This window comes from Lepus europaeus, chromosome 2, assembly GCF_033115175.1.
Source record: "Lepus europaeus isolate LE1 chromosome 2, mLepTim1.pri, whole genome shotgun sequence".
Lineage (NCBI taxonomy): Eukaryota > Metazoa > Chordata > Mammalia > Lagomorpha > Leporidae > Lepus > Lepus europaeus.
In genome coordinates, this window is record NC_084828.1 from 81,276,394 (window position 1) to 81,298,273 (window position 21,880).

Consider the following 21,880-nt stretch of genomic DNA (forward strand, 5'->3'; position numbering starts at 1 on the left):
TCACATTTGCTGTCCTATTACCCGTGCATTTGTTTAAAAGATACTTGTTGAACCCCGCCGTATGCTAAGCACTATTCTAGACACGGCTCTGGCTCTCGGCACTCGTGGCGTGATGAGATGCAGACGGATTGTTAGACTTCGTCGTGACGCCTGCACGTGGGAAAGGAGCTCAGAAACCCGCGGAAAGGACACTGACTTTAATTGTTTACGTTGCTCTGAAAGCCTGGTAAAAATATCATCAGGACATTTTTATGCGAGACACTAAGGAGCACATGGGTGTGTGCGCCCATGTATGTGTGTGTGTATCCCACGGAGAACAATATAGACTTGCTAATGTACAGCTTAAGTTTCAGTGGCTTAGAAAAACACACACACACACACACACCCCTGTGTTCCATTCAGACAGAGGACTGACTCCTGACTTAAGATGTCCCAAAGGGGCTCTCAGAAATATGCCTGTGCTCTAGCACCAACGACCAGAAGGGGTCACTGCTAACCCATCAGAGCCCAACGGGAAGGGCTGTGAGACAAGAAGCTCCTGGATCCACTCATCAGAGGCCTGATGGCCACGGACACTGCAGAGAAGGGACTCCGCGGGGCCTGGGCGACAAGCCCCAGAGCTATTTCAGGTTCCCTTATAAGGCTCCTTGCGTCATTACTTGGTGAACTAAGGTTGTTGGTGCCTGTGTCAACGCGCTGGGGAAATCTTTGCAGCTCTGCTGCTGCTCATGCTGGCCTGCAAGTGCACAGTCATGAAATCGCTGACTTGGAAGCAGAGGCGGCAGGCAGGGTGGCGCTGAAGGTGCCCTCCCAGGGGCTACCATGCCGATTGCCCCACTCCTGTCTACCTTGTGTCTCTTGGCACCCTGAGTCACAAGGATCTCAATGCTGTTGCCTCCTACCGTGAAGCTGGGCACAACTCCCCACTTCTAGTGCAAGGAACGCTTTGTTGGGGCTGGCGCTGTGGCGCAGCGGGTTAAAGCCCTGGCCTGAAGCGCCGGCATCCCATATGGGCGCCAGTTCTAGTCCGGCTGCTCCTCTTCCCATCCAGCTCTCTGCTATGGCCTGGGAAAGCAGTGGAAGATGGCCCAAGTGCTTGGGCCCCTGCACCCGCATGGGAGACCAGGAAGAAGCTCCTGGCTCCTGCTTCAGATCGGCGCAGCTCTGGCAGTTGCAGCCAGTTGGAGAGTGAACCAGCGGACGGAAGACCTCTCTCTCTCTCTCTCCTTTCCCCTCTCTGTGTAACTCTGACTTTCAAATAAATAAATAAAAAAAAAATTTTTTTAAAAAAGGAACGCTTTGTTTTGTGCCAGGTAAGAGGGAGTTAGAAAGCACCCTCTCTTTGTAGCAAGGCAGCAGACTGCCTTGGCACTGAGGATTGCTGTGTACCGGCTGTGCACCAGGACCTGTGCCCAACACTGAGAGCTGGGCCTCTCCTTGGAAACCCACCTCCCGTCCTGCCTGGAGAGCGGACAATACTGAGTTGAGGGGTGTGAAGTTCCAGACAAGAGCGTGGCCCTGCAATGCACTGTTATCTTTCTCTGAAGGACCAAGTCCGTGACAGAAGTAAGTGGCATGTCATCTTGCCCTGGTATGCGACTTCTATTCAGATCCCAGGACACCTGTCTCCAGCAAGGTGACACCTGTGCCGTGCGCACGCTGGTGGAAGGCAAGGCTCATGGCTACGGGACGCCAGTCTTCCGACGGTCTTCTGTCAGTGGGTGTACACAGTGCTCTAGACTTGAATTACTTTTATTCCAAAGCAATATTCTTGGATTACGCTCATTGAGCAGTCTTTATCTCAAACCAAATGAATTTAAGCTTCCCTTAAAAGGTTAGCAAAATTAGATTTCTGCTCTCAAACACTCAATGAGCTTTTAAAATGATAACTCACTAATTCAACAACCGGGGTAAAATGCAAGAGCAAATACACTGACAGCTCACGAAGTTCCCCTATGTGTAGAGTGCCTGCCTTCATTCTCACAACAGCCAATAAAGCAACACGGCCAGTTTCACCCAGAGCAAACAGTGGCTGGCCTAAGACGCCACACAACCCGTGAGGCAGAGCCTGGTTCTACCTCGGGTTTCTGAGCCATGGGTGCCCCTAAAAGATCCGGGCCTGGCTCCACGCTGGTGTTTCCACTTTAAAAGATTAGCAGACAACAGATAAAGCTCTGGCAATTCAAACACTCATTTTCTCACTTCCTAAGAAAGCAAGAAAAGGCGGAGCTATCACAAACATTCCATTCTCCTTTCCTTTGAATTGGAAGGGCCACACCCGCGTGCCACAGTTGGAGATACCGCTATTGTTCCGAGGAGATAATGTATTCAGTCCTGCTGTGAGCAAAACAACAAGGACCAGCACCCCCAGTCCAGAAGCCTCCCACCCAGAGAGAGCGCGCACAGAGAGAGAGGGAGAAGGGAGCGCTAGCAAACAGAATGTCTCCCTGTCCCCGGCCAGGGCGCGGTGGCCGAAGACGCTGCGTTACCTCGGCAGGAGTGATCCATCTTGTTAAACTGGAAGTAGCCCGACTTGCACTGGCACAGCGCGACGCCGTCCAGATCCGTGCAGATGGAGGTCTCCTTGTCACACTCGGGGCTCTTCCGCTTGCACAAGCTGCCCGCTGCCAACGGGAAAACCAGACAGTGAAATAAAACAAAAAACTTCATCCTCCATCCTTAAGACACCCCATTTCTGGTGGAAGAGGCTCTGCGAGCGGCTTTCCAGGAAGTCTCCGTGAGCCGCGGCACCCCAGCCCCTCCTTCCCTGTGGGCCCTGCACGGTCACTCAGCGTCAGTGTTCCCCACTGGGCACACCCTCCCAGCGCATCCGCATCCTGGACACCAGGCAAACTGGGAGGAAGTGGGGTGCATCCCCTCCTCTGGCACCCACTGCAAGGGGGCCCTCGAAGGAGTCTGAAGGAGTCTGAGAACAGCACAAAGCCACAAAGCCTGGCTGTGCTCTTAGGAAGCCCGGAAGAGGCTCGAACCAAGAACAGCTGGTGCTGGCCAGACCTGCCCCCCAGGCAAAACCATGTCTGGGCTCTGGGTGTGTGCACGGCTTAAAGGGCCTCAGTGCCACTCCTGAGACGGCTTAAAGGGCCTCAGTGCCACTCCTGAGACGGTGCTGCCTTCCAGGACCTCAGAGAGTTCAGAATCTCCCCACATGGGCTGTGTTTTCAGGCTGTCTCCCCCACAAGCTGAGGGCTTGGGCTGATCACCACCTCTGCGCCTTCAGGCTTTGTCCAGAGACCAGGGAGGACACACGTGCAGCAGGGGCCGTCCCTGGGCCAATGTCCAGAGGAGAGGGGGGCAGAGAAGAGCCCGTCATTCACACGGCTACCCCATCACTTCAGGACCTTATTCCTCTCACGGGTGACAAAGAATCATCTCGCATCACCAAAGACCACCATTATTAGGCCCGTGGCCCTCTATGAACTGGTCTATAGCAGACATGAAGGTACCTTTTGCCATCTGAGCTAAGCCTAAGACAAAAACATGAAACCAACCGGGGAGTAAATAGTAACTTATTTAAACCCATGCTCGGGAAGGCAAGATGGGTACGTGCTGCTGCGGTTACAGGGAGTGAGGACAAGTTCAGAACAAGAAGAGAGCTGCAATGGAAAGGCAACGTGTGTGCTATGTAGGGAGGAACAGCTGCCAATTTGCCAGGCAGTCTCCCCTCTCCTGCCATAAGATTCCAACCTATTCAGAAACCAGGTGCCATCTGTTAACACCACAAAACTCGTGTTGCCCGGCCAGGTTCTGGCTCACGGGGCTTGACCACCCACCCAGGGTTCCCAGTGTCTGCCCTGTTTCGTGAGTCCCGAGAGCTGGGGGGCAGTGGCCAGCCTGGGCGGAGGGGAGGTAAGCTCAGGACACAGCTTGGGTTCTCAGCGCTGAATTTCCTGCCTTTATCAGTGGAAGCTGGTATGCTAAATCAGAAGCCCATTTGCGTCTGTGATAGAATTTCCTTTGTTTATTGCGAAAAGCTTGTATTTAAGGGGGGAAAATTAAAAATGGAAAGTCTCACCAGGCAAACACTGCAAAGCTGGCACCAGGAAGGTATTCAAGTGCCACAGCCCCTCATTGCAACTCTTTGAAGGCTTTGCCAGTCGTCTAGCCTTCCCAGGAAGAAATCCCTCAGGGCACAAAGTTGTCCAGGCTGCCACGACTTCTGCCCAACGGCCAGCCTGGGCTGCCTGGTCTGCTTCAACATTTTCTGGGAGGTAAGGTCATGTCTTCCTTCTATTCTTCCCATGAATCCAGTCTGCCGGCAAATCCGAACCACCTGGCCAAGGCAGCCACTCAGGCTGCACGAAAGCACATTTGCAGGAAATAGGGAGAGCAGGCCCTGCCTCTGGAGTGAAGGAGCACTTAGCCTAAAGATTCTCAAAGAATGATCCACAGGCAATCATCACACAGAGCCACCCAGCATCCCGCTGGCTCTGTCAGCCTGGTGATGTGATTTTTCTACATTCACAATTCCCCTGGTCCTGCCTGGGCATAACATCTGCCAAAACAGACGAGCAGAACGGGAGCAAACCCAAGGCTCAGGCACTCTGCGGGGGATCCCAAGCTCTTCAGCCCACTGGGGATGAGGACAACTGCAGCTCCTTGAAAGGCAAGGAAGAAGATGGTTGTGAATTGAAGGCGGACACCTCCTCTCCAGTGTCCAGAAGAGCCCACGCTGCCCATAAGCTGGGCACACCCAGATGCTAGCACCTGCAAGAACCCACTGTCTGTTTTCAGCCAATATGCATGACTGTCTTTGTTCTTGGGAGCTCTGAAAGCAGAGGTAGGAGTGGGGAAGCAAGGACGCTGCAATCAGGCATCCTGAAGATGAGGGTCGGGAACAGGCAGGGCAGCTGTGGGCCGGGCGGCTGTGGGCAGGCCACCTGGCTTGCAAGGCAGAAATGCACTTGCTGAGGACAAAAACCGTAATCTGGAACGATGCTGGCGACACAGGACGCACTGCACGGATGCTTAGTGGGCTGAGAAGTACCCTGCCCACCTCACTGTTGGAAGGACTGGTTCCAGGAAGAACTGGAACCCTTGACTTCATGGCAAGAAAAACAAAACCTGGAGAGCCTCAAAGTTTCAAGCAGGATACACTGGGGCAGGAACTCACTCACTCACTCCCTAGTCAATAGCAAATCTAACCCCAGAAAGTTGAAGCTCTTTTTTTTTTCTTAAGATGCATAATTAGCCCTTAAATGGGCCAAACTCCAGCGCTTATCCCAGAGCAGAGCCTGACTCCCAAGCTCTGCAGCACAAAGGCCGGCTTAGGCAAGCCCTCTGGAACGGCAGCTACGAAACCCTGACCTCCTGGGAGTGGCCCAGATCGGGGAGCAGACAGAGCGCCAGAACCTGAGCCCGCCGACGTCCACCCAGCATCTGCACAGCAGATGGGGAGGGTCAGGCTCCACTCCACGTCCTCTGCCAGCCCTCGCTGCACAGTCAAATGAGCGAACCAGAGCCCACTCTGATCACTTGCGAGGCAGTAAGTGGGACAAGTCCCCTTGGCAGAGCAGCACTTCTGTTTCCGGCACAGTTTTCCCACCCCAGAAGCAAAACTTCCCCAGGACGCGATCCTGCCTTCTCAAAGTGCTGTCCCCGATCCCCTTCTTCATCCGCCTCACTCCGGATGCACTGGGGAAGCTTCTGACACAACGAAGCAAGAAGAAGAAGAAAAGGAAAAGCACCCTCATCACCAGCACCCTGGGGACATGCTGCCTGCACTCACCCAGGCTCGCTATACGGATTTACAATTTGCAAACATGCAAACAAGACGGACAACCCTCCACACGCCTGTCTTACTTACACAGGCATCTGGGGCTCATCCACAAGCACGGACACGCTGGCTGGGAGTTCCAGTCTCCCCAGAGGCAGCAGGGACTTTTCCAGGGAAGGAAGAGCAACCTCTGCCTCCTTCCATCAGCTCCTATAGCCTCTCCGCTTCCTACTCCAATGACACACCGAACAACCACAAGGGGCCAGGCCAAGGGCCTTCGGGGCTCTGCGCATGCGTGTATGCCTACACGTGATGGCCTTCTGCCTCATTCCCACGCCAAACAGCCTCTGTGAAGAGTTTTCCTGCGACTGAGCCCCCAGAGGCCTTACGTTTCTATCCCAGGTCTGCATCCAACCAAACGGGCAGGGTCCTGCCACAGGGCTTCTGTCTTACCTCTAAAGATCCGCCTTTGAGATCCCAGGAGCTGGCAGACCTCAGCAGAGGACCTGCAGGAGTTGACATATTTCTGGATCCCATCGGCCAGGTCAAACAGTGTCACATTGGAAGCCAAGGCAAAGGTGGTTTGCAGTGAGATCACCACTACGCTGGACTCCCTAGAGGCAGAGTTCATAGGTTTTCAGTTGTCCTACGATGACACGAGGGCCCCAGCGTTGGTGGAAAAGCTGTCACTGCCACTCTCCAGGGAGGGCATGGGAGAGCATGAAGGTCCAGCGGCCTGCCTCTAATTCACCCCCTGGCCTGGACGAGACAGGGCCTTTGTGCTGCTGTCACCCATGTTAGAATAAGCCTCCCCCTTCCACAGACGGGGCCACAAGTGAATGTGATTCTGTCACTTACCGGGACGCATGAACTGTGGATCGTATATAACCAGGTAACGTCGAAAAACACATATTTAACTGAAAGGAAGAACAGGTTTGTCATTAACTGCGAGTTAGACAAAAGCCCTGGACCAGGAACCAATTTCCTATTTTCAGGAGAGAATAGGCATTTTCCAGCCATCAAGTTACCAGCAGGCAGCTCTTCCACAGAAGTGGTGTCCTCTTTTTGTTCCCTCTTAAATGCTTTCTGCTGTTGCAGAAGTACAAAGGGAGAGAGGCAGATAGTAAATCAGTGGGGAAAATCTTGGCAGGAAATGATGTTCAAAACTGCACCCTTGGATGCAAAACATCTTCAAAGGAGCAGCTCTCTTCTAAGATGCAGGGTTTCAAACAATTCAAAGGCAACTGTTTGTTTGGCCTTTGCATAGACAATGAGCTTCACTGAAAAGAGTCAGCCCCTCTCAGCTCCCCCAGCTCCGACGGGGCCGCACAGACCCCTCATCACCTCCAACGAGCTGACCTCACTCAAAGATGGGTCTTCTTCAGAAAGGTTCTCCATGGGAAATGACATTACATGGGTCAAGAGCCCTTTTGTTGAGAGCAAATTAAGAGCAACTCTCCCTGTTTGCCTGGTGCTCTGGGAGAGAGCCGAAAATCCCCACGCGACACACGCACGGCGCCTGCCTGCTTGCTCCTCTCCCACTTCCTGCCTTGTCCCTCGCACACAGACCTGTCTTCAACGCCCAAGTCTCAATGATTTCTCACTCTTTAGAAGACGGAGTCAAACGCTCTTTTGGATTTGTCTGCCGCTGCTTTGTAGTCTAACAGCAGTAGCTCTTCTTCTTAGTATCAACTTTCCCCCCAGCTGCTGGTGAAGACAATGACATCTTGGGAAAGACCATCTGGGCGGTCACTGCTTCTCTGTTTCTGCACGGTGTCACAGAAGGCAGGTATGGCACATCACCGGGAATGACACGTTGACACTGGGCAACAGTCACGAGTCAGCCCTGTCACCGAGCTCTGTGTCGTGTGATGAACTGGACCTCGGCATGGGGCCCTAAGCCCCCAAACTAAGAGACACAGCATAACCACGAGGCAGCTGTGGGGTGACAAGAACACCACGTGTAGGGTTAGCACACACAAAACCCTGCTATGGGGAAAGAACTTGGCCTTGCCTAAAGAGAGGTGAGCCTTTGCCCTTGGCTTTCTGAGGTCACTTCCAAGCCCCTGGACCTCCCCGCTTCATAAAACTGCCTTCGTTTCCCTGGCAGCCTGAGGCCACGCCAACCGCGTGATCTGTGGCGGGGCCTTTGGGTAGGCAGCTCAGCCTCCAGAGAGGCTGGAGGTAGAGCTCAGCCATGCGGGCGCTCACCCGTGTCTTGACGACAGAGCCCCAGTGAAAGCGGCAGACCTCGCAGCTCAGGTGAGCCTGGCAACGCTCGTCCCTACGTGACGACCGGGCGCTGAGGGGAGTGAACGCTGTCCTGCCAGTGTGCAACCCCCCTGAACTCTGCCCCACGCATCTGTCTCTCGGCTGGCTTCAACCTGTGGCGTATCGGTGAGATGAGCCAGAACCGTGAGTGGTCACAGCTTTCAGTCAGCTCTGGGGGGGCTTTTCGTGAATTATGAAGACTCGAGGGTGGTCTCCGGACTCCCCAAACTTGCTACTGCTGTCAGCACTGAGGGTGGTCTAAGGGACCATTCCCACCTTTGCACCCAGTCTGTGAGGACTTGGGAGGTGTCTTTAACGTCCAGTTCTCTGCCTGCACGGGTGTTTGTAATACCTCCAAGAGGAGTGAGCCATCTCACACAGCCCCTGTCCTAGAACAGGTACCAAGGAGATACTAAAATGGAATTGAAACTGTTATACTAACAAAACCCACAGTTCTACAAACAACATGTAATTCTTAACTAACATACAAACTCTTACCCATAAAGAACAGGCAGAACGGACATCAGAAGTCATTATCTCTAAAATTTGTTTTGATGGCAAATTTCAACTTTCTGAACACCAAATCTTTGAGTCAGATAATAGCCGAGAAGCAAAACCTACTATCTGAGCTTCATCTTATTCCTGCTTTTCTTCCTCTCCATTGTTTTCTGATAAAAAGCAGGCAAAGAAGCCCATAGATCACCTATACAATGAGTTCTCAAACCCTAGGTACTCAGGATTAAGCGTTACCCCCTTGGCATCATCTTGAGGACGCATGCCCCCAGCCTCTGAAGCGCGGGGAGAAAGCCGCACGGTGAGCCAGCGGCACACGCAATGGCACTGTCCGCTCAGTCCTTCCTACTTCACCAACAGCAGATGACATCTGGGTGCCCGTCATCTAGGGGGCTGGAACTATGAATTTCTACACGGAACACAAACACCAGGCACAGACCAAGGCTGCACACCAGGCACATCTGAAGAATCACTTCTACTGGGCACTACTGGTTTCCAACATCTCTCTCCTATTTCCAAGAGGCTTTTATTTTACCAAGTGCAACAGAAGTGAAGAGCCAACCCTCAGGTGGTCCCCAATGCTGGACGAAGCATGCATTAGAAGACAAAGGACCAGCATAGCAAAGCCGTTCAGGACACGTACCGTTCTGGTGATCTCATTTTGAACTTCCTGTAGGTCTGAATGTTTTTCCACAGTGGTATTAAGAAAAGTTTTCTTTAATTTAAACTCCGTCACGAAGGTTCTAACTGAAAACAAACAACAACGAAATCACCTGTTAGACCACGTGACATGCTGACCCAGGTGTGTCTGCAAACCTCTGGGGCAGCCTCTGAGCCGGCAGTCTCTGCGTCTCTTTCTGCTTTCTTTCCCTGAGGTTCCTCTGAGAGGAGCTCAGTCCACCTGTAGGTGAGGGACTCTACCACGCCCTGTAGATGCGTAAATGGATCTTAGTGGGTCTCCTCCTGACAGCCCTCTAACGCTGTCCCACTCAAGGAAGACAGAGGAGAGAGATGTGCTGGCCTAAACAGTGTCAGCCCACAGCAGCGGCAGGAGACGGATGCCGCGCTAGCCAGTAAACACGCTCATCTGGCCTCGGGAGGCTGCAGTGTGGACGGAGGCAGGCTCCTGCACTCTGAGCTCTTCTGCCAAGGTAAGCTCCCAACTCCAAGGGGGTGCTGAGGCTTCCTTTCCTCATGAGAGCCACTCCCATCCTCCCTCTTGATCAGGGGAAATGACCATGTTACCACTGAGAGAGGAGGCGTGCAGAGGCGGAAAACTCCCCAAGAAAGACCACCCCATCTCCCCAGGGCCAGATGGGTACTCAGGCTCACAGGTGTCCATCTCCAAGGCTCCTCCCCACGCTGTGCCCTCTGGCCTCAGAGGAATCACATTCTAAGGACAACCAAAGGGCTTCGGAGATCGGGAGGACACACTGGAAGCAGGCTTCTCCTCCACGGGCCTGCCAGGCTCCATGACTGTAAGTCACATAATGAAAACAGCCCACATGCAAGACACCGCTGGGTTCAGGGATGAAAGCAGGCAGCCCTATTCTCAAGGCCCATTCCACTCATAAAATAAAATTCTAGTTAACACCAATTTGGGCTGATTGGGCCTGAGGGGAATGGGACTTACTAAATGGGCAGGCAACCAAAAATTAGTACAGCCTGCTTTCTATCTGGCTCTTATCTTTCATTATATTAAATTCTTATCTTTCCCTCTGGACAGAAAAAAAAAAGGGAACCCAAAACACAGAAGCCCATCAAGCTGTGCTATCACAGAAAGCTTGCATGCTGAATTAAGAAAAAGGCCCACAAATGAGCCAGGGAAAACATTCAACATCTTATACTTACTGTCTAAAGCCCTTAATCCTTATTTAACATCTTTTTGCTTGTTCTACAGTTCAGTGAAGCCAGCTGCTTAGGACTCGTTCTGAACAGCAGGGAGCTCTTTGAGAACATTCTGGGCCAAATGAAAGCATTTCAGCATGCTCTAATTTGCATGTTCCTCTGCTGTTTATGAACAATGAAGCTAAATGACTTGAAAAGGGAAAGATGATTGTTAACACAATAGAACTGCTCTCCTCCGGAGCCTCCTTGCTACCTGGGGACACAGGCTTCCGCTCTGGCGTCTGGGTCCACACCCAGACTCCCCGTACAGAAATACAGAAATACACGTATCACAAATGTTAGCTATGCCGATCTCTTCCAAAATGCAACAGTAAACGTGGCGTCTGCCTTTAGTGTGAATAGGAAGATGCGCCTGTCTCTCTCCAAAACAGAGTATTTTGAAGACATTTATACCTTCACGCCTGCAGTTACATCATCTGGCCTTCAGTCAAATGTTTGCTTCAAATCTCTGCTGATTTCCATACCGGATCTAAGTGATTTTTTACTGAAAGATCTATAATTATTTCTTTGTATTCAGAACAGTTGACTGTTTCACGTGTTTCAATCCTGGTCCAAGGGTTCAAAGTCTAATGTTAAAATGACACCTCCCATCTGGACAGCTCTACCACTTTTCAAGGCTGTTTCAAATCCATTAGTCTATGTGATGGCCACTGTACCCTGCAGAGCAGATGCTAACCTGATCTTACAGATGAGGAAGTGGAAGCTCAGGGCTCACGTGCCCCAGGTGGACAGAGAAGCCAGCACCTGAGGGCTGGGCAAGTGTGCTTTCCACAGAAATCATTGCCAAATTCTCCATTCCTAAACCAAACCCCACTGAGCTTATTTCTTATGGGATGTGGCTAGATGGAACAGGTTGCCCAAATGCAATAAAGTATTACAATAAGAGGAATTCTTGATGTCTATTTTTCCAGAACCTTCTTTTTAAAATAATGCTTTGACTCGATCCTTGTATTTTAAGCAATTTTCAAAATTCTATTGTTATTTTAGTAGGGTACCAACTTCCAAAGGACACATGCATTTGCTCCTTCAATAGTTACTGAGCTGCTTAACAAAGTATCACAATGGTCAAGTTAGGATGACTCAAAGATGCCAGTTTCTTTACCCAGCTTAGAAACTGTATTTTTCATTTCTAATTTCTTCAACAAGTTATGTATTAAACTTAGCATCCTAACAAGGTAATGCAAAAAACTCTTAAGCTTAAGATATTACTGTGTAATACAATGGACTATGGATTGGAAACTAGGCCTCCCATCAACCAGTTACATAAAGTTGGCCTCGTAATACCTTGTCAGTTTTCATTTGGTTTGTTTGTTTCTTTTTTAACCTATAAAATTGAGATTATATTTAAAATCAACCAGCTTCATAAATCTATCAAATCAGGGAACAAACTATGACAAACTGTGTCATACACTTAACAGCAGCAGCTTTGTCAAAATGTATCTGCCTTTGAATAATAGCATGAAGATCAAAAATGAAAAGAATGCATGAATGTGGATGAAAAATTAGGATTTTATTTTCTCTTTTCTCTCCCTAATATATATATATAAATATTTTTTTTGCTACGTAGTCAGAATTTCTTTAAGATTTTTTTTTCCTGATTACAGGGTAGAATGGTTATGCAAATAATGTTATGTGCAAATGATGGCATATTAATATGTGATATTTTAATACTACAGAGAAATGTTTAAGATGTAAATTTGTACCAATATGATTTCAATGGTGTAAAAATATAATGCAATAAAAATTGTGAAGTGCTATATCTCTGGTAGAATGATACACAATGCCTTTTGCTTCCTTTTATATTATTTAAATTCTTTTGACAAATATTGATTTTGATTAGGGAGAAAAATAGTAAACATTATTCTGTGAAGTACATTGTAGCACAGAATAAATTCCAATAAATTCTTACCCAAATTGCATATTCCTTTTTCCAACTGGTACCCAACTGGGCATCTGCAGATATAAGATCCCTGAGTATTGTTGCACAAGGCCAGGGGTGGGCAGGGGTTCAAGAGGCATTCATTCACATCTGCAGAGGAGAAAAAAAAAAAGGCCATATGGAATTTGTGGCAGGTGGCAAAATCCTGTCCAATGCAGTAAGTCTTAATGGCCAAATGGTAGTGAGTGCACTGGGGCTCCCAAGGTGGGCATGAGATCACCATGGTCCTCAAGTGGCTGACCATCCATTGAGGTTGGAGACAGTGACATAAGCTACTAACTCCATGGCAGGAGCTGGAGAAAATAGCAGACTTTGATGGAACAGGGGATTAAGGACTGCTTCCAATAATACCTGGACTGAAAGTAGAAGAACTTCAATAAACAGATCTGGTGGGTAGGTGTGGGAGTATGGGCTGAGGCACAAGCGCTGCAGAGGTCAAAGGCAAGCGAAGTGCAGGGGCTTTTAGGGAGCTGCAGGCGGCTCAGCAAGGCAGGACAGGGAGCTGCAGAAGGGAGCCAGGTCGGCAGTCTGCCAGTCATCTTGCAAATGACACACAAGCATCCTAACTCTCAGGTAAGCAGGGTACTAATTTTCAAACCTTCCTCCACGTTTCAGAGGAGAAAGGAGTTAATTGAATAATCCACTGTAAGCCTGTAGTGCGGACACTAACCAGACTCGTTTCCCTTACCCACACTGCAGTCGTCCCCTTGCCAGGAAGGCGAGCACACGCATCGATGGCCACGACGGGTAGGCTCCACAATGCACTTGCCACCGTGAAGACAAGGGTTTGTGGCACACCTGTTCACTAAACACATATTCCAAGAATAACACAGTTAATCATGGAGAAAATGTAAAGGCAGCTTTAGGTAAATGTTTAATTTTCCCAACTAATATTTCATTTTGCTTATCTATGTTTACTTGCCCTGAAAGCCACATTCCTATAATACAGCAAGGTTCCCAAGAGGTGCAGATGGCAGGTGCAGTGGGACTGGGTACTAGTTTGTGTCTATACATAAACATTAGACAGTCGGATCTCTAAATGCAAGAACGAACTAGTTCATATCAAATGCTACGTAAAGATCACGGAGTTCAGGACTGATGGCTTCTGTCACCTTTGTGACACTTGGACTATGTTACTTGAATCAGCGCCAACTTAACACATACTAAGGACAAAAAGTTCCCCTGACCAACTTCTTCCTGCGGCAAGATTTAGTATGTTTGTATGTGCGTACACAGGGGTGGGTGTTGTGCATCACTTAGAAAACTAGCTGAGGAATACGATACCCTCTCTTTCCATGATGTGAACATGCCCCCCCCCCCCCAATTCATCTAGGCCCTCAGGACACAGATTTCAGTGTCACTTGGGACTCGGAGCCCCAAGGGCAGGGACCACATCCCTTCCGCTCTATACCATTGGCAGAGTCACACTCCGGTGACGTAGTAACTGCTTCATAAAGGCCTTTGACACATACCTAGAAGAGCTGAAACCTACAACAAAACTGCATTGTCTGCAAGGAGGAAATTAGCAGAGAAATGAGAAAAAGAAGGCAGAAGTCACGAGTTCTCATTCTCAAAGAATAACCCTGAAAAAAAGTGTTCCTATTCTTTGTTATTTTAAATATTACCTGAAGTCACCTATATAAGCAATCAAACACCATACCATCAATGGCACAAAAATAAGTTAACAGCCAATGAATATTCCCCTAATCCTTGACTACAGGTTTCCTAACAGCCGCAATAGGCTTTAAAGGAGACCTGTCCATCTCCTTCCAACTGGTACCGGAATCTATTCGGCATCCGCAAGTGAAGCCGGGGAGCCTTCAGTTTTCCCTACAGAAGGAGGCACCTTTCACTTCCCGGAGTCTAGGTCCCGGCACAAAGCGGGCGCGGCGGGGGTGGTTATGACACTCCAGTCCCCAGGGCCACTACCGCATCGGTGCTGGTAACCGAGAGCTCTGCTCCAGTCACTACACAGCTTCTTTCCTTCTTCCTTAAGACATCAGTCTCTACTTCGTCCCTTCACCCGTAGCAGTTTTCCTTTCCTGGGTGTGGACAAGAAAAAGTGCAATTTTGGACAGGACATCGAGAGAGAGAGAGAGAGAGCCTCTCCTGTTCTACCTTTCCTTAAATGACAAAGATTCACTGGGATGGTCTGTCACCCTCATTCCAGCAACTTCAATGGGACGATGAAGATAACCCAATGTGCAATGGGAAGGCGCCCCCGTCACACGGTCACGTGGGGGAGAAGGTCAGTTACATGTCCTCCTTCCCACTGATCAGCAAGCAACACAATCTCAGGGACTAATGGAACTCGGGCTTCCCTGGATCAAGAGAAGCCCTCTGAGCCCGAGAAGTTCCGTGGTGCCTGGAAGCACCGACCGACTCAGAAGCTCCAGGCTGCTCTGCCATCAGGGACTCTGCTCACAAGCTGTCACCTTAAGCTCTCTGACTTCAGGTTCCCCACCCTCCAATTCCCCCTCCCTGCCTGGCTCTGACCTCGGGAGAGTTAAAGGCATGCTTGCAAGGATTGCTCGCTAAAAGCTATGCTGTGGTTTGAACATGATTTGGCTCCCAAACTCATTCAGATATTTAAACCCCAAAGATGTAAACTAATGGCACTGAGAGAATGGAATTACGGTGTTCAGGAGGTAGGCCAAGTTGGGGCTGGGGGGCTTTCCAGGTTATCAGCAGGTGTCTTCGAAAGGTACTTCTCACCACGGGGTTTTTATAAAAGCCACTCTCTCTGCTCCCCGGCTTGCTACGTGAACCTTGCCATGCAAGTGCTCCACCACTGCCGTCTGCCACCCTCACCACACACCCAACCAATGAGGCCACCCAATCTCGTCCCTGACCCTCCAAAACCGTGAGCTAAATAAACCTTTCTTTTCTTCATAATTAGCTTACCTTTGCTATGTTCTTGTAGTAACAACAACAACAAAAAAAAAAACCTGACCACCGACTAAGGCGCATCTATCACATGCAGCCAGCACTCGTGCTGCCCCCCCCCCCCCCCCCCCCCGTCTTCTGCAAGAATCACTTAACGAGAGGGTGAGAAGGTTAGTCCTACTGTGGCCTGACTTTATGCTCGAAGGGCTTCAAGGGGAAGCATTTTAGGTCACAAGCAGACTCTACGCCAAATCCTAGCTACTTCAACGTAGCCACACCAATCCCAAGCCCAGAGCCGTCAGTGTGTGCCTGCAAGATGCATTTTACCTGCAGCTGGAGAGGAGAACGTCGGCGGTGGCCGCGTGCCGCTCTCAACAGCAGAGGTGGCAGACCGAGGGGTCGACGTTTCAGCTGTAGACAGATCTGTGGTTTGGGGAGGAGATGTTCTGAGCAAATGGGAAGCTGGGCCATCCTCTTCCGTAACGCCAAGGCTTGTGGTTAAATCTTTTGCTGAAGTGGGTGCACTGGTCAGTGGGGCCAATCGGGTCGTAGCATCCGCATGTACTTGGTTCCTTTGTGTGGGGATGGCACCCTCTGTTGAGATCTGTGGCACTACAGTTTCAGGATGGGTTGGCAAGAGCTGTTTCCCAGTTGTTGTCTGCACAGCTGCAGGGCCCGCAATGAGAACTGCTGTGCTCGACAGCGTACTGAGAGTGGTCACAGGGTGAGCAGTCTCGGGAGCAGTGGTTGTCAAACCCGGAGACATTTTTTGGGCTGTGTTTGTGTTCGTGGCTAGAATGGTTTGCTTGGTGGAGGACTCTGTTAAGGCTGAGGGCAAAGGGGACTCCGAAGGAGAACCGATTTTTACAGCTTTACTGGGCTCGGTGGGCAAAGACACCAGGCTTGGTGACTTCGACTGTGTGGTGATTTGGCTTTGGTATGGGGTGCTCTGGTTCGCAGGGTCTGCTGTGTGACTGCTGTGGAGCACTGCCGTGGACGATGCCCCAGTGGGTGTCTGAACTGGGGTCACAGACGTCTCCTTTACCCTGGGAAGGGCTGCGGTAGAAGGTGAATGTGGTAAGGCTGTTTGTGAGACGGAACCCGGGGCGGGGGTGGACGCCATGAAGGACAGTGGTAACGGTGACGGGGAGGAAGACAGAGGTGTAGACGCCTCAGAGGTAGACTGCAGCGGGTACACTGGGGCCCTCGGTGATGGCAAGGTTGATGAGAACCACTGATGGGACTGTGACACTGAGGGTAGAGGCAAAGGGGACCCTGACGGGGAAGAAGACGAGCCACCAGCAGACTCCGAACGCGCGTTCAGAAGAACCAGCGTGTTCGGCACGTTCACGGTGGAGGTGTAGGATGGGAGGTTGGACGTCTGCAGAGCCAGCGACTCAGTGGAAGGCTGAGCGTATTCCCCGTCGTAGGACGACACGTTGCTTCGTTCAGTCTGAGCACGAGGAGAGGAAGGATAGCCCGAATGTGAGGAGCTGGAGATCTTAACATAAGAGGTCGAGCTCTCCTGGATGTCCGGGGACGAACTGTGATCGGTGATAGACAGTAACGTCCGCTCTCCTTTGGTAAACGTGGATGAAACATAGGTGTGGTCTGTGTGGTCGCTGGAAGTCCTTTGCTCAGTATCTGTGCTGCTTGCTTGGCCGTAGCTAAATCCAGTGACTGCAAAGGGAAAAGCCAAAGTTAGGTCAAGTCAGCAAACGCCACGCTATTAGAGTGACTTTCGGTGTCCTAGCTAGGAGCTCAGGGGGTGAAGCTCTTTCTTTGGGGAGGTGGTTTTCAACGGCGAGAACGCTGAATAGAGACAGAACGGGAGAGCAGACACCATCAGTGTCTGTTCCAAGTAGATTCCTCCTCTGTGACAGGTAGTGGTGGCAGCAATGGAAGTGCTAATAAAAGCAAAGTGGGGACCAGGGGCCGAAAAATAAGGAATAGATTCAAATTCTTCCCACATGCCTTTATAGAAAAAAAAAATAAAAGCTAATTGATATCTGAAAAACTCTCGAGACCCCAGATAGACTGTTACGCTCAAGTAGAAAAAGGAAAGCCCTCCCAGCTTTCCATTCTGTATAGGAGCTAGCTCTTTCTCAGGAGACTGGCCATTGCCACAAAGTGACAACTGTCCTTGGGCAGGGCGGACACCATCCCAAATGCCTTAGGCAAGTGGGTGCAGGGAAGGCCTGGCATGGAAGTTCCTCCCCGAGTTGGGAGAAGCCAGAAAGTTCTCTTCGTACACCACTTGTAAGGCACCTTCTGTACTGAGGGGCTCCAGGCAAAGAGGCCCGCAGAACACACCCCACGTCCACTGGATCCTGAGGGCAGGTGCACGTGGCGGCCGCCTTCCTGTGGGGAGCCATACCCCGGGTAGCCCGGGACGTGGAGCAGACCCGGATGAGGCTGAGACCACAGCGCATGCTCCTCGCGGCCATGCGAGGGCGCCCCGGAAGTGGTCTCCGCGTCAGGGCCAGCGCCCAGCTCCCCGCAGACTTGGCAGGGGTGAAAGGAGGGTGCCGGGGAGCCTCACTTCCGCCGCAGGCGCCACAAGCTTCCCTGCGCATCTCAGGGACTTTATCGGAGATGAAACCTCAAGAGGAACTGCGCATCAGCACCTCCGCTCAGCGACCTAATTTACGGGCAGGTTTATTACTTCAGCGAACAGGATCAATACTGTATTTCTGCACGCCGGTACGTAATAAATAGTGTTTCTATCAGGGAAATTGCTGGTGGTGGCAGGGAAGGTGACTAGCGGGCCAAGGCCCGGGAGGGAGGGGCAGGGTCCTCCCAGACCCCAAAACTTAACCTTCAGCTGGGACCAGCGAGAATTGCCTATGGTTTATACAGTGTGTGTACATGTGGGCCAAGGTTAAAGGTGGGCTTGTTTTCTGTTTTAATTTTTCGGATACATTATGGATGGGGATGGAACTGGAATGGTGACAAGTGTATAAATATCCTTTTCCTCCTTCGGGGGGTATATGCTTTATGTTATGAAGATTAGTAGATTATCAAATAAACTCTTCTTTTCAGAAATTATGAGGGCGAAGTCTAATTCCTCTTGGCCTGAATACTTCATAATCTGGCTCTTTTCCTAATTCTTATTTCTGTTCCCAGCCCAGACTGGCACTTGATACCCCACAGACACCCTTTGATGGAAGCAACATGTAAAGCGACTCCTGGGTCAGTTCTTGTCCCTACAGATTTGAATTAGCTCAGAGGCCAGAATGCCCAGGGGACAGGACACACAGGTGACCAAGGCAGCGCCAAGACAGATGTTGAGTTGAGCCCAGCTGAAGAGTTCAGACAGCTATGGCGGGGCAACCAGGAGAGACTCGGCAGCAAGGTGCGTTGGAGCAAAGTTCTCAGGGCAAAGAAGAAAAAAAAGCCTTGGACAGAGAGACCTTACATGCTCTGTTAAAGGAGATTTAGGCAAAGAGCCACATCAGGGTTGAGGCTTAACAAAGTGGACAGTCGTGACCCATAACAAAGGGGCTGAATCTGAACCCAGAAAAAAAAAAAAAAGCAACAGACCAGGAACTCGAAAAGCTGGGTTGCTCAGTCAGCTTTGGGTGATTGAGAGGAAACAGGATAATAACCCGCAGAGACGATTTTAGGGCCAGGCTACTCTTCACCTAGCTCTGTATAACTGAACCCCAAGATCCTGTCACACTGAAGTCCCATTTTCCACATGAACCAACTGAGCCTTAACTGCAAACAGGAGGGATGCTGAAAAGACAAAAAAGAGAAAGACTTCAGAACCTAAGATCCTGGTTTAAGAGGGAAAAACTCTTCACAGTAGGGGCGGGTGGGAAAGGATTCCTTTTGTTTGGGCACTAGAGAATGTGTTTTCCACGCACAGACATAAAAGAGTTAAGTATCCTCTACCCACGTGCGTGACCAGCAGTGTAAGCTTTGTCACCTCCCCTGAGTAGTGGCAAGCGCTAATTCTCCTCATCAGTTAGGATTCTCACACGGGGGCGATGGAACCATGGAACCGCTGTCAGTGATGGACAGCTGAGAATGTAAACCCAGGAAGAGCTGAAAGGCTGCGTTAATGTCCTTTTGCTGTTGTCAGCATGCACTTTACGTTGATAAGAATTCTGAGAATTATTTTTAAAAATAACCAAAAGCATTAAAAAAGAGAATCAAAAGAAAAGTTTTGTCAAGTTGATAATTATACTTAATCAAAATCAGAAACTTTTGTGTTGCAAATGATACCATTAAGAAAGTGACCAGTGCTGTGGCGTAGTGGGTAAAGCCAGGGGCTGATGTAGGGCAGAATGGCCAGTGACTGCTGCTGAGTATGGAGTTGGTTTTGGGGGGATGAAAACGTTCTGGAACTAGACAGTAGTGCTGGTTGCACAACTTTGTGAATATAGTAAAAACCACTGAATTGTTCCATTTAAATAGGCAAATTATATGGAATGTTATTGTATCTCAAAAAACCTGTGTTTTTTCAAGGGGGGGGGGGGATTTCTTTTGACGAATGCACAGACCTAGAGTGAACAACCACTAATGAGGCAACATTTTCACCTTCCACAAGTTTCGAGATGGAGGCAGGACTGGGGTTTGGAGTGGGCTATAGGGAATGGGAGGATACAGACAGAGAAGTTCTGAACTGTGTGCGGGAAGAGGAGGCAACAGCAACAGCTTCTTGAGATACGCCAGAAAAAACCTGAGGATATACAAGCAGATCTGAGACAAGCAGGTAGAGAAATGGCTTGAGAATAATGAACCCAGGGGCGTTTAAGGAGTGTCTCATTAACGCGTAGCCTTAATGTGCTACAGGAGATGGCAAGCATCATTAAGCCCCTGTCCCCTCCGTGTGGAGGTCTATGCAAGGAAAACTCACTTGAACGTTCTCCACGCGGTGCTGAGGAGTTCAGGCTTTCCGACGAAGACGTAGATGGAGACTCTGAGAAACTTCTGTCGCCCAGTACGGTGCTGCTTCCTCCGGACCGTGGAGCAGAGCCCGAGAACTGGGTCAGAACTGAAGTGTTCACAGTTTCAGGCAATGAAGCAGAACTTCCCGTCACACCCGCAGACGTCTTGCTGTGGGTCAGGAACCAGAGTGCGGTGCTCTCTCCACCCCCGAGGGAAGACCTGGAAACGGCCTCAGTCTGCCATGCGGAGGGGGAGCTTCCATTCTGGAGCTCAGAGCTGCTGGCAAGCTGCCGTTCTGCAAAAGCTGGAAGGTGTCACAGGGGAAGACGCCATTACGTGCATAGGGAAGAGCTCTCTCTACAGCTAAGAAGTGAGTCCTGCCTAAGGGAGGATTCCCGTGTCCAGGAACCTCGCGTTTATTACATGCAAACATGACAGGCACTGTCATATTCTGAGTAATTATGTCAGGACTCTTAGCTGTCGGCAAGATAGCAATACTAAAAATAAAAGCTTGTGAACAGGGGCACTTTTGAACGGCACACACATCACACATGTAGCAGAGTAACTCACAGACTCGAGGATTTTTTCTTTCCCACAACAAGTGGACAGGGAGTAGTGGCAAGTCCAGCCAAGACAACTGCTTACATATACAACACAGTCAGAGCACTTTTCTAAAACAGCTCTAATATTAACAAGGATTAACAAGGATTACTCTAATTCCAAAGTAAAGCAAAAAAAAAAAAAAAAAGATTCAACCATGAATCTGTAAACTGTATTTATATCTGCACAATTATTTGTAAAGATGATCTGAACACAAAGCAATTGGAGTGAATTTTAAAGAGCAGGCCAGCTCTCATTCAAAGAAAATGCTAAAGAGTGAAAAGAAGATGGAACCAACCTCGGGAGTTTGAAGTCTCAACTGTGCTGAGAGCTAAAAGGAGTGCACACATTACTTAAACCCTGTGAGTCAGGGCCGGTGCTGTGGCGGAGTGGATAAAGCCGCCACATGCGGTGCCAGCATCCCATTTGGGCACTGGTTCAAGTCCCAGCTGCTGCTCTTCCGATACAGTTCCCTGCTGATGGCCTGGGAAAGCAGTGGAAGCTGGCCCAAGCACTTGGGCCCCTGCACCCACGTGGGAGGCCTAGAGGAAGCTCCTGGCTCCTGGCTTCGGATAGGCCCAGCTACAGCCATTGCGGCCATCTGGGGAGTAAACCAGTGGATGGAAGACCTTTTTCTCTGTCTCTCCCTCTCTCTGTCTGTAATTCTACCTCTCAAATAAATAAATAAATCTTAAAAAAAAAAAAAACTCTCTGAGTCTTGGTGTCCTTATATCTACAAAAGCACTAGGAATGACACCTGTCTTATTAACTTCACAATGTCTCATAAGGAGGAAAATCAAAATGCAATAATGCAGTTATCCACATAAAGGAAACGGTTTCAAAAAATACACTTTGCTTTAGAAATTGCTAAAGGGGCCGGCGCCGCGGCTCACTAAGCTAATCCTCCGCCTTGCGGCACCGGCACACCGGGTTCTAGTCCCAGTCGGGGCACCGATCCTGTCCCGGTTGCCCCTCTTCCAGGCCAGCTCTCTGCTGTGGCCAGGGAGTGCAGTGGAGGATGGCCCAAGTGCTTGGGCCCTGCACCCCATGGGAGACCAGGAGAAGCACCTGGCTCCTGCCATCGGATCAGCGCGGTGCGCCGGCCGCAGCGCGCCTACCGCGGCGGCCATTGG

At 50.2% G+C, this 21,880-nt stretch overlaps 1 protein-coding gene across 1 annotated transcript in view; it reads right to left on the reverse strand.

Annotated features, from left to right (window-relative positions):
* The window catches only part of HEG1 (heart development protein with EGF like domains 1), an 89,495-nt gene that overhangs the window by 30,545 nt on the left and 37,070 nt on the right, over positions 1–21,880 (reverse strand). The window contains exons 5-12 of the mRNA XM_062209157.1: positions 20,116–20,451; positions 15,579–16,931; positions 13,054–13,170; positions 12,336–12,455; positions 9,162–9,265; positions 6,593–6,651; positions 6,188–6,348; positions 2,490–2,624 (exon numbers count right to left, since the gene is read on the reverse strand). Of these exons, the coding sequence (XP_062065141.1) occupies positions 2,490–2,624; positions 6,188–6,348; positions 6,593–6,651; positions 9,162–9,265; positions 12,336–12,455; positions 13,054–13,170; positions 15,579–16,931; positions 20,116–20,451 (2,385 nt within the window). The remainder of the gene's footprint in view (positions 1–2,489; positions 2,625–6,187; positions 6,349–6,592; positions 6,652–9,161; positions 9,266–12,335; positions 12,456–13,053; positions 13,171–15,578; positions 16,932–20,115; positions 20,452–21,880) is intronic.